Consider the following 13,062-nt stretch of genomic DNA (forward strand, 5'->3'; position numbering starts at 1 on the left):
CTCTCTATTCATCTAAATCCTATCCAATCTCCTCTTTGAAGCCCAGCCCAAGTTTTCTCTCCACCAAAGACTACAGAGAGAAATCCTGTACACAGAAATCTCTTAGCACTTATAATCTATATGAATATTTCTTAGTCACCAGTTCATGGTTACCAGGGCAAATTACTACTGCTTCATACATGCTTTCTCCCCAGAATCCTTAGGAAAAAAATCTGTCTCAGTTCTTCTCTCTCCATCTGCTCTTCTGTCCTCTCCTGGCATTCAAGGCAGAGAATTCAAAGGGTTTAGTGATCCCAGGTATAACATAGTTTGGGAAAAGCTGATCTCACTAAATGATACAACTGTGACCTATATAACTCATGTAAACAACTCCTAAATCATATTCTACTAAAAACCTGACTCTCAGGAAGGCATTTTGCTTTCCCAGCTAAGCTCTAGATTATGTGAGACAAGGGATGGATCTGAATCCAAGTGGGATGCAAGCACCTCAAAGGGTTCACAAAAAAACAGAGTGCAGGAGGAAAAAAATGCAACTTTTACTTGTAGTCATTTATCTCATTCTTCAAGAAGTACTTTTTTAGGATGTACTTTAGAATGTAAATAATAAATTACTATGGTAGTATATGTGAATAATTTATACACATTCAAATATACACATATTGGGTCTAAGTGCTCAAAAACCTTTTACGGCTAAGGGATAATCAAAAAATGTTTGCATTTGCAACATGTATAGACCTGGAGGGTATTATGCTTAGAGAAATAAGTCAGATAGAGAAAGAGAAAAACTATGTTATCACTTATATGTGGAATCTAAAAAATAAAACAAATTAATATTTTAAAAAATAATAAGGTAAAATAAAATACAGGGGGAAAAAATGGAGATCCTTGTTGTGTACTCCCCACAGACTTGAGCATAAAAAGCAGTTGTTGCATTAGAATAAAGCATGTAAGGATGGAAGGGAGACAGGGTTAGTGCTTTGGAGGGACTCAGGAGAGAGGCTGGCACCTCAAGCAGGAAGTCTCCTAAAAAAGTGAAGGCATTGAGTATATAAGATAGAGGGACAAGGGCTAAGGATGCTGATAGAAACTGAAGATGATCAACATCGCCAGAACTAGGTTCTGTGGTTTTCTCTCCCCTCTGCTACCACTTTTTTTAAAAAAAACTTCATTGAGATGTAATTAAATACCAAGGTCAGTGCTGCATTCTCAACCAAAATCACTGCGGAGGGCCACTGGGAAGGGTGGCATGCAGCACTCCAGTGCTATCTTTGCAGAATCCTGATCTCAGGCAAACAGGGAATAAAAATACTATAGACACAAATCCATCTGTTTAGAAATTCCCTTAGAGTCCTCTGAATGGTATTTAAAGATCAGGATTTCTGATCACTATGTGAAGCCAGATGTCAGACTAAATTAAACAAATCCTGTTAATGGCACTATGTACAAATAACCTTAATTAAATTCATAAATAACCAGGGATTGTCACACCAGGGCTTAGTTAAGAACAATGGAGCAACTTAAGCAAATCAAAATTAATTTATGGGTTTCCTGCTAAGTGAGACTTTGGAAATGCACATCTTTATTTATTTACTTATGCCATCCTAATAATGAAAATAATAGCCACCATTGTTGAGTGTTTACTATGAGCCACACATTAAACATAATATTTCATTTAGTCCTTATAACAAACTGAGAGGAATTAGCTACCTCTACTTACAGTTGAGGAACCAGACACTCAGGGTTAAGTAATTTCACAAAGTTGCATGGCTTAATAAATGGCAGATCTTGATTTAGAACCCAGGTCTAACTCCAAAACCCATCCTTTTATCCACCATGCTTATTGCCTTCTCAATACCTCAAGACAGCTTTAAAAACTCATATTCAAGGACCATTTCATATCAGGACTCTTTTACACAGAGTAAGATACCATCTAGCAAGATATTACATAACCAGACAATTGGTTTAAGAAGATGTGGTATATATACACAGAAGGGACTACTACTCAGCCATAAAAAGAATGAAATATTGCCATTTGCACCAACTTGGATGGACCTAGAGATTATCATACTAAGTGAAGTCAGAGAGACAAACACAAATACTGTATGATATCACTTTTATGTGGAATCTTAAAAAGAATAGTACAAATGAATCTATATACAAAACAGAAACAGACTCACAGACACAGAAAACAAACTTACAGTTATCAAAAGGGAAAGGGGAAGGGGGGATAAATTAGGAGTATGGGATTAACAGATACAAACTACTATACATAAAACAGATAAGCAATTACTGTATAGCACAGGGAATTATATTCAATATCTTGTAATAACCTATAATGGAAAACAATCTGAAAAATATATGTATATAATTGAATTACTTTGCTATACACCTGAAACTAACACAATACTGTGAATCAACTACACTTCAATTTTTAAAAAAGAGTTAATGTAATTGGAGAGATTTATTTCAAGGACAATCACTGCATATAAACACACTACATCCCTCCCACTCAGATGCTGGATTTCCATATTACCTTTCTTCTCTTCCTCCTCTTCCTCACAGAACTCTGCTAGGGAAAATGCTTCTTTGAGTTGCTCCAATTCAAATTTTAGAGTCTCTAATTCTTCTCCACTTAGAGAATTAAGAATAGATTTCACCTGAATTGATATAAAATAGTAAGTGGGAGTATGAGAGAAAAAGAAAAACATTCTCAAATGGAGAAGAGGCTATGGATCATATTAAAATTAAAACTATGAGTTCACAAGCTCTACCTCAAGAACCTTAACACAAGAGGCAGGTCATCACAGAAAGGTACAGAGAATTGTGCTTCCAAAAATAATATAAGCCAGAAATGTCTGGAAATTATTAGTGCTTAACAACAGCTTAGAAATTAGGAGGAAATGAAATAGTCTTGAATCAATTAAATGCTAACAGGTAACTGTATCCAAATTGGCAGCTTAAGCCAAAGAAACTTATAAAAAGAAAAAAAAAGAACAAGATCAAGGAAAAATAATAGATGTGCTATTAAGACCTCTTTGGTAATCTTTCCTTTTTTTTTTTTTTTGCACGGTACGCGGGCCTCTCACTGTTGTGGTCTCTCCCATTGCAGAACACAGGCTCTGGACGCACAGGCTCAGTGGCCATGGCTCATGGGCCCAGCCGCTCCGCGGCATGTGGGATCTTCCCGGACCGGGGCACGAACCTGTGTCCCCTGCATCGGCAGGCGGACTCCCAACCACTGCGCCACCAGGGAAGCCCAATCTGTCCATTTTTGTTTACATTTAGAGAAACAACACTTGATTCATTCTATTTCTAGCAATTAGTTCAAAAATTAGTTTTTTTGTTAATTTTGGTATAGTATTTTCAGAAAGTCTCAAGCCTCTACCTGACATACATTTCATCCTCCAACTGCACAAAAGGAAAAGAAACTATGCAGTGTGCTTCTGCTTAAAGACACTCCAGTAGAAATTTTTGGTTTGGAATTACCTTTATTTCACTTTCTCGGGAGAGCATCTCCAGAGCTTCTAGATGTGAAAGGCCTTGAAATTCATCAAAGAGTAGCCCATAATGAGTTTTCTTGTCCGTTTCCATGGTAACCTCATTGGCGTTCCATAGCTCTTCTTTCTCCTTGGCCTCTCGTAAAACCTGAAAGATCGAGGCATTACACTGCAACAAGTAACAAGAGCTTAAGGGTGAGGTTTTTTTTTTTTTTTTTTTTTTTTTTTGCGGTATGCGGGCCTCTCACTGCTGTGGCCTCTCCCGTTGCGGAGCACAGGCTCTGGACGTGCAGGCCCAGCGGCCATGGCCCACGGGCCCAGCCGCTCCGCGGCATGTGGGATCTTCCCAGACAGGAGCACGAACCCGTGTCCCCTGCATTGGCAGGTGGACTCCCAACCACTGCGCCACCAGGGAAGCCCCAAGGGTGAGTTTTGAAAGTCGAGGGAAGCAAACTGAGATGGGTAACACTGCCCTTTCATTCTTGGAATTGTGATTCAAATCGGATAGGCTCAGGAGCTGCAGGGAAAATATGATCACATAATTTGCTCCTAGACAGGGTAAATAACACCCCAGGAACCAGGTGTTTCTCTGACTGTGGTTTTACCATTAATCTAATAACAACCCTGAAAGGGCTTGGCATCTTATACTGCACTGACAAGAGTTTCCTGCAGAAAGGAAAGAGGAGGAATAAAAAAAGAACTGGGCATTTTTCTAAGCATTAGAGCTGTGCATCCCTTTACCAAAAACAAAACAAAACAAAACAAAACAAAAAACACTGAAAAGTCCTCAAAAGGAAATAATAACAAGGTCCCAAATTACCAAAGGCAAAAATACAGATCAAAATACAGACAGGAATGCAAACAGTACCTGAGACAGTGTGGAAGTCCGGTTCATCAGACCCTTGGTTCTTTTAAATCCAGGATCCCCTTCTGCTATTACATCCATTGTCTTTTTCCCAATGAATTCTAAGGCATCCAAACCCCCACTGATAACACTCTTTCCCTAGGAGACACATGCAACCTCATTACAATAATACTGAAAAAAGACACCTGCATGTTTTCATTTCATAAAATAGTGGCTAACAATAGCAACCACTGGCTAGAACAAGGAGCAACTAAAACGATCATACAGTGCTTGTGGGAATGTAAAGCAGTATACCCACTTTGGAATATTATTTGTCAGTATCTACTATAGCTGAACATGTGAATATCCTATGACCCAGCAACTCCACGCATGGTTAAATACTCAAAAAATGTGTAGAGGTTCATCAAAAGACATACAAGAACACTCATAGCAGTACTATTATAAAACCTAAAAGCTGGAAACTACCCCAATACTTACCAACTCTGGAATGAGTAAATGTTACACAGTCACTCGATGAATACAACAAAGAAAATGGAATACGCCACACAAACTATACCGTGAATAAATTATACAAACGTAATAATGAGTGAAAGAAACTAGATACACTAGAGTACATTCTGTATGATTCTGTTCATATAGCAGGGAAAATTAATCTATGATGGCAGAAGACTGGATTGTGGTTATCTTAGATGGCAAGAGGGGGAGGCACAGAAGACTGGGAGACGGCACAGGGGAAACATCTGATATACCACCCTGCTGTTTCTTAGTCTGAATGTGTTCATGTCTTGAAAATTAAAACTGAACACTTACGATTTCACTTGTCTGTATACAGATTATACTTCAATAAAAAATTAAAATTAAAAAGTACTAGCTATCTATCCTCATGTAGGAAAGATATTACGCTTCCTATATCCTTTCAAAAATGTTTCTAATCATCTATAGTTTTATTAAGTATTTACCATAAACATCTCATTTTCCCTTTGCCTAAAAGATATAATTATTACAAAAATATTTTTGTAAAGCAGAGATGTTTTTCTAGGGCCACCAAACTAAGAATTCTTAGTCCATAAAATATTATGTACATTGCCTCTCTATTACTCTTCATTTCCTGCTCCTTCTTTTACTTCTTTTAAGTTTTCAAGTTAGCTCTCACTCTACCCACCCTAAGATCAAAGTGAATGATCTTCAGCAATTTGAACTCCCATAAGAGGAATCAGTCCCCATGACTTTTCAAGGGAAAGAAAGAGAAAGAGACAAAAACCCATTATAATCATGGAAGGAAGCAGGCCACCTTGTAATTTTTACTCACTGTGCTCTGAACAGCAGTAGAGATGGTAGAGAATACCCCAAATGGCCCACTCATTGGAGAGGAGTTTTCATTCTCTTTGGCATTTGTCTCTCCTATAGTGGGGAAGGGATGTATAAATATGAAGAGGCAGTCCATAAATAGTTTTGCTTTATTAGCATCTATATGAATTTTTAAAAATTAGACCTTATTTCCAACACACAAGGCCTTAGTACTTTTTGTTTTATTATTTTAAACTATTTGCCTATTTTAAAATAAAAGTTAAGGCAGTTTTTCATTTTCATTTCAAAAACAAAATCCAGTCTTTTGAACAACCTACTGACATATATAACAGACTATATACTGTGTGATTCCAATCATATGATCTTCTGCACAGGTAAAACCACAGGGTCAGAAAATAGATCAGTGGTTGCCAAGAGCTAAGAATAGGTGGAGGGGAGTGACAACAAAGGGGCATGAGGGGATTTTTTTTGGGAGGGGGGGAGGAATGAAAATATTCTCGAGTCTTGTCTATACAAATATAAGAAATATTCTATATCTGTATAGTCACAATGGACTGTGATTACATAGCATAAACAGGACGGTATGTTTGTTAAAATATGTAAAACTATATACAGTTGGCCCTCTGTTCTATGGATGCTGAACCTGTGAATACTCATTTTATATAAAGAACTTGAGCATCTGAGGATTTTGGTATCCATGGGGGGCTCCGGGAACCAATCTCCCCATGGATATCAAGGGATGATTGTATCTAAGAAGAGTGAACTTCACGTAAATTATAACTCAATAAATGTGACTTTTTAAAAATCCAGTCTACTTTAAACTTTATCCTGGAAAATTATGCTTCTCCACAGGATTCAGACATGCATTACAAAGTTTTTTTTAAGTCTGTTATATTTTATTAATACTAAAATCTCTTACAAGAGATCAACAAATAATCTATTGTAGGAAGGACTTCTGCTTCCAACTATGATGGATTATCTGGTATCAGACTTGCCCTTCTACCATAGCATCTAGAAAACTGGACAAAATATAAGAAACAATTATCTCCAGACATTGGACTACAGACCGTACTGTACTATGGTTCAGGACAGAAGAGAAACAAATGATGAGAACTCTATGATTGGCTTGCTTTCCAGACAACAGCACAGGGAGGGGAAACCCAAGCAGAGCATGGCAGTCTTATTAAGTAGAAGAGACAGAGACTAGAATCTAGGAAAGCTGAAGCACCTGGAATTTGCAGGTCAGAGTACAAGCATACCTCATTCTATTGCACTTTACTGTGCTCTGCAGATATTGTTTTTTTTTTTTTTTTTTTGCAAAGTGAAGGTTTGTGCAACCCTCCACTGTCAGATAATGGTTAGTATTTTTCAGCAATGAGTTTTTTTTTTTTTTTTGCCGTACGCGGGCCTCTCACTGCTGTGGCCTCTCCTGTTGCCGAGCACAGGCTCCAGATGTGCAGGCCCAGCGGCCATGGCTCACGGGTCCAGCCGCTCCGCAGCACGTGGGATCCTCCCGGACCGGGGCACGAACCTGTGTCCCCTGCATCAGCAGGCGGACTCTCAACCACTGCGCCACCAGGGAAGCCCCAGCAATGAGATATTTTTTAATTAAGGTATGTACATTATTCTTTTTGACATAATGCTACTGCACACTTAATAGCCTACAATATAGTATAAATTTTTATATGCACTGGAAAACCCAAAAAAGAATGTGTGAGACTCGTTTTTTGCGATATTCACTTTACTGCAGTGGTCTGAAACTGAATCTACAATATCTCCAAGGTATGCCTGTACTGGAGAGGAGGGAGATACAGAGGTAAAGAGTTCCAACTATCTACGCAGGAGTGCCCTTGAGTCTTTGGCTGAATACTAAGCTGTTCCTGCACTGGAAAACTTCACGATACTGGGCAAAGAACTGCCATGGAGCTGTAAACTAAACAATGCCCAAAGCTCATGCTAGGCTGAGAGACATTTGACTTCCAACCAATCAAGTAGAGAGACCTAGTTAAACACCAGGAAACTAGGTAGAGACCTCAGAAGGGTCAGAGACTTAGTAGTTGAGCTAAACTAGCACTTAACAATAACGGCTACTCTAGAAATCACCCTCAAGAAGTTTAAAATCGAGACCAAAAGGTCAATCTAAGCTACAAATATCTTAACTGCCTTCCAAACAAAACTCACACCCTTTAAAGGACTACAAAATCCACTCAGCAGGTAACATTTCTAATGTCCAGCATCCAATCAATAAAATGAAAATGTTATCTCTAAGCAAGAAAAAAAATGGTCAATAGAAACAGATTCAAATGACAGAGACGACAGTCAGGGACACTAAAATATATACATAAGGAGGTGAGAAATGGAAAACAAAAAAAAAACAAATGGAATTTCTAGAGTTGAAAAATATATCTAAAATTTAAAAGTCACTGAATGGACTTAACAGCATTAGACATAGCAGAAGAAAAGATCAGTAAACCTGAAGCCACAACAAAAACTATCCAAACCGAAGCACAGAGAAAAAAGGCTTAAAAAAATGAACTATGGAACAGCACCAAAACTAACACATTAAAACATTTTTTCATGCCACAGTAGATTCAAATTCAGCTAACTCTTACTGGGCTCTTACTCAATTGTGCCAAGCACAAAGCTAGGCAATTTTTACAATCTACATTCATGGCTTTACTTATTTAATGTTTGTAACAGTCCTCTGCAATATAAAATATCATCCAATTTCATAGATGAGGAAAGTAGAGACACCTGAGTGGTTAAAGCCAAAGATTCCAAATCCCATTTCTCATCAGCCCCATGATGCCCTGAATATCAGACAGTCAAAAAACATCTACTGAAATAAATGAGCTTAACTATTCCATTTCAGTTTATAATTCTAGGCCTTAATGTTTCCATATACTGACCTGTTGCATACTGGACTTCAAATGAAATTTCACTGGGACTAGGGATTCCAAGGGAAGTCTCTGCCTTCTCAATGACATTTGAAATACCTTGTCCTAATGAGAAAAAATAACATTTTTATATTTGAATTTATTTGCTACTAGTCACCAAAACTGAAGAAACAAGCTGAAAAGTAAAACCACAGATTTTCAAATTCATTACAACCACAAGACATGTTATTTTGACCATATATAACTAATCTTTGGGAGTGTATCCTTACCAAAGGAAAAAAAATTGATTCATTATCACCAAAGAATAGTTTTATATTAATTCCTAAATGTCAACCTTCTAATGAAAAATGTTACCAATTCTAGTGGCAGTATAAATCAGCCCATCATTACTAATGTATCTTCAAACTATAAAGCCTTTGAGTAATCATGGAAGAAGAATGATTAACAAAGTCGTTTTTAACACACATCTGTAGCAAAATGCACACAAAAATTAATAAAATGACTGATGACCTTACCTACTGTGGCTACTGTAGCTGAGGCTGAGGAGAGCAAGGACTTGCCCCAACTTCCCCAATAGCCCCATCCGGTCTGGGGTACATCTTTGGAAACAGTCTCCTATTTTTCCCAGTAGCCAGAAAAACAAAGGCAAAGAAAAATGGAAAAATTAGAGGAAAATAAGAGTGTATATACAAGGTAGCTAATTATTGGCCAAAAGTATGGGTGAACAGATACATATTATTTGGCTCAAGAAGTGTATTGCTTGACTGACAGATGTATGTTACCTGCAATGTAAGCATCACATAGTAAAGGCAACTACTCATAAAAGCATTTATAGAACTGAGAAAATTGTTTTATGGTTATAAAAGGAAAGAAATAGGTGCAATCCCAATTTGGTATTGATTCCATATTCCTTTTAACCCTAATACTTTTTAATCTCAATGTTTTAATAGATACTCTACTTTGCCTGCAGCCTGTGATGTCTGAACAGGGAGAACATCTGAAGTCTCAAGGTCACTGGAAGGTTTGGACTCTGGTCTTTTCCGAGTAGAAGCTACAGGTTCTGATTTACTCTCTGACTTGGCACTTTGGTCAACTGACTCAAAATTCTTGGCTGGCTCACAGTTCTCATCTTCAAGGATGGAGGTTGCTTCAGTTATCACTTCAGTCTCAATATCATCTTTATCCGACATGATTAGATCATTGCCTGGCAAAATAAAAGCCCCCCAACCCCCCAAAATTAATTATATAAGCTTGTTTTTGGTAAAAGTTACTTGAATAAACTTTTTGAGATTATCAAGTCACATGCAGGTGTAAGAAATAATACAGAGAGATCTAATATACCCTTCACCCAGCTTCCCCCAAGGGAACAATTTGTGTAACTATAGCATATCACAACCAGGATACTGACAGATACAATCCCCCAACATTACTCAGATTTCACCAGTTTTACATGCACTCATTTGTGTATGTGTAATTAGTTCTATGAAATTTTATCACATGCACAGATTCATGTGATACAGAATAGGATTACCACAGTCAGGATACAGAATAATTCAATTACAAGGATCCCCTGTGTTATCTATTTTTAGCCACGTCCCACCCTCCTCCTAACCCACAGCAACCACTGATATTCTCCATCTCTATAATTTTGTCATTTCAAGATGTTATATAAATGCAATCACACAGTATGTAACCTATTGAGATTTACTTTTTTCACTCAGTGTAAGTCCCTCAAGATTCATCCAAGTTGTTGTACCACTAGTTTCTCCCTTTTTATTGCTGAGTAGTGTTCTTTGGTATGGATGTATCTCAGTTGTTTCACCATTTACCTGTTGAAGGATGTCTGGGCTGTTTCCAGTTTAGGGCTATTACAAATAAAATGGCTATGAACATTTATATACAGGTTTTTACAGGAATATAAGCTTTCATTCCCCTGGAATAAATGACCAGAGTGCAATCGATAGTACTTGCTTAATTTTATAAGAAGCTGCCATACTCCTTTCCAAAGTAGCCGTACCATTTTACATTCCCACCAGCAGTGTATGAGTAATCAAGTTTCTCTTAATTCTCACCAGCATTTGGCAGTGTTATTTTTTATGTGAACCATTCTGATATAGGTGCACTATGACAGCTTAATATGGCTTTAAGCTTTAAGTTGCATTTCTCTAATGGCTAATGATATTCAACATCTTTTCATGTGTTTATTTGCCATCTGTATATCCTCTTCAGTGAAACAGCTATTTTTATCTTTTGCTCATTTTCTAATTGGATTTTTTTTTTACTGTTAAGTTTTGAGAGCTCTTTTTATATTCTAGATTCAAGTCCTTTGTCAGATATGTGGTTTGTAAACATTTTATCCCAGTTTGTAGCTTATCTTTTCATCCTCTTCATAGAGCTTTTCACAGAGCAAAAGTTTTTAATTTCAATTTATCAACTTTTCCTTTTTTGACATTTAAAAAAAATCTTATTACTCATTAATCATTCCTACCTCAATTTTTCAGAGAGAAGATTATGAAATTTAAGCTACCAGAATAAGATTTACATCAGACCAGCTTTTGAATAGCAATGTTAACAAATTCAATTCCTTCCTGAAGTACGGCTCTTTGACAATTAAAGTCAAGATATTAGTGGTGTTTTTACAAGGAGGAGATGCTGGTTTCCAGGATAACCAAGTATTACCAGGGGAGAAATAAATGTATCTCACACACACATACACACACACACACACCCAGACCTCGGTATGTATAAGCACATGTTTTTATCAATATAACTAACCACAAAATTAGACCCAATCCATCAATGCCATCAAAACATTTCTAACATATTAAAAAAGAGAGACATACTAACAACTAAGGCAGCCTGGAAGTAGCACTATAACTGAGGTACACACAAAATGTTAAAAGAACAGAGAGCAAGGAAAAGTATGCTAGGATAAGGAAATAACACTCATGAACTTTAAATATTTGAAAAAAGCATAGAATAGTGATCACAAACTGGGATTTTGAGTCCCAAATCCAGGCTACAGATTTTTTTGTTTGGCCTGCACGGTGCTTAAACTGTTTTCTATACTAATTGGTAACATTTAAAAATCAGAGTTCATTTACAAACAGAAATTTCCAACTTCCCTTGTAAAACTGAAAGATCTGGGGACACTGGGCCCACATTCTACTTAATAACTAGCTCAAATATTTGCTGGATATCTTTTAGACAGGGTAGAGTAGTGCTCTCTAGTTCCCCGTAATCTCCACCCAAATTCACTTGACTCGTTTATGTTACCAGATTAGCCCCTGTAGGCATCTGAACTTGTAATACCTGCCTTAAAGGGTACTAAGGATTCTGACAGATGAAGATGCCAATGAGATAATTCAAGGGTGTGTAAACAACACAGGGGAAATCTCAAAGGTCTGAGGTATGACAGCGTGGAATACAGATACCAGAAGTAGTTAATATGGCAAAGAGAATGATGGGGAGGCGTAAGGCTAGAAAGGTAGACTTATATAACATCCTGGATCCTAGACCATATGGTATATGATATACATACGTTTCCGAAACACATAGAAAAAAACAATCTAGATACAACTATCCATAGACATAAAAACCAACTGTGAAACACTCATTCATTTACTTGCAAACATTTTTTTTTTTTTTGACTATCTGTTGCATGCCAAGCTCTGGAGACTGAGAACTAATTTAACACAATTTCTGCCCTACTTACTTCAGGGGCCTAATAACAAAGGCTACGCAGTTCTTGCACAAAGTTCCATCAGTGTTTCGTATAGCTGAAACGTTAATGAAATATCTTTTTGCTCTCCTTATGCTCTCTCCAAGCTACAACACACGGTAATATGCATGTAACATACACATTATATACTATATATAATATGTAGTTAGGCTGACACTCTTCCAACTCTGTACTTGAGTGACTATGAGAAGTCAGTTCACCTATCTGCGTCTCCGTTTCTTCATCTGTAAAAGGAGGAGACTACTACCTACTTGCCAGGATTCCTAGAAAGACGAAATGACCCGGTGGATGTGAGGGGTTCGGAACGGAGCCTGGCACGTAACCCCTTCACGGGTAAAAGCTGCTGTTAGTACCTGGTGGTTGTCTGGAGGGAGCATTACTATTTTTTACTAATATAACGATTTGTCTCGAGACGTACAAAATCCGCTCTCCCTTCTTCCTAATTACAAGAACAGGTGCCAAACCGGAGTTCTGGTGTAAAGCTGCGCTCCTAAGTTCTCCGACGCTGACAACGACAATTCCTCACCCAAGCGGAGCGCTTCAATAACCAGAGCACTTCCGCAACCTCAGCGTCCACCGCGAGGCGCCCGCCGCCCAGCCCAGGCCGCTTCCTCCCCTTCAGCGGCGACCCCGAGACACCGCACCCGGCCCGCCTCCTCCCAGGAAGCTCCGTACCCTGCCCGCCGCCACCCTCACCACCACCACAGCCGCAGAGAAGCCGCTCCCTGCTGCCCCGGAAGTCCTCCTTCAGGA

The 13,062-nt window shown here is 38.1% G+C and overlaps 1 protein-coding gene across 5 annotated transcripts in view; it reads right to left on the reverse strand.

The window, feature by feature from the left end:
- FAM114A2 (family with sequence similarity 114 member A2) overlaps positions 1-13,053 on the reverse strand; it is a 37,932-nt gene extending 24,879 nt beyond the window's left edge. Inside the window, exons 1-8 of one of the 5 annotated variants that reach the window (XM_060092090.1) lie at positions 12,985-13,053; positions 9,527-9,771; positions 9,083-9,182; positions 8,580-8,672; positions 5,672-5,763; positions 4,366-4,500; positions 3,487-3,645; positions 2,534-2,657 (exon numbers count right to left, since the gene is read on the reverse strand). In XM_060092090.1, coding sequence (XP_059948073.1) covers positions 2,534-2,657; positions 3,487-3,645; positions 4,366-4,500; positions 5,672-5,763; positions 8,580-8,672; positions 9,083-9,182; positions 9,527-9,757 — 934 coding nt within the window. In that variant the 5' untranslated portion in view covers positions 9,758-9,771; positions 12,985-13,053. Of the gene's footprint in view, positions 1-2,533; positions 2,658-3,486; positions 3,646-4,365; positions 4,501-5,671; positions 5,764-8,579; positions 8,673-9,082; positions 9,183-9,526; positions 9,772-12,282; positions 12,353-12,662; positions 12,743-12,835; positions 12,953-12,984 lie in introns of those variants that run through there. The other 4 variants (XM_060092092.1, XM_060092091.1, XM_060092088.1 and 1 more) reach the window with 4 other exon arrangements.
- Between the last annotated feature and the right edge of the window lie 9 nt (positions 13,054-13,062).

This window comes from Mesoplodon densirostris, chromosome 3 (assembly GCF_025265405.1).
Source record: "Mesoplodon densirostris isolate mMesDen1 chromosome 3, mMesDen1 primary haplotype, whole genome shotgun sequence".
Lineage (NCBI taxonomy): Eukaryota > Metazoa > Chordata > Mammalia > Artiodactyla > Ziphiidae > Mesoplodon > Mesoplodon densirostris.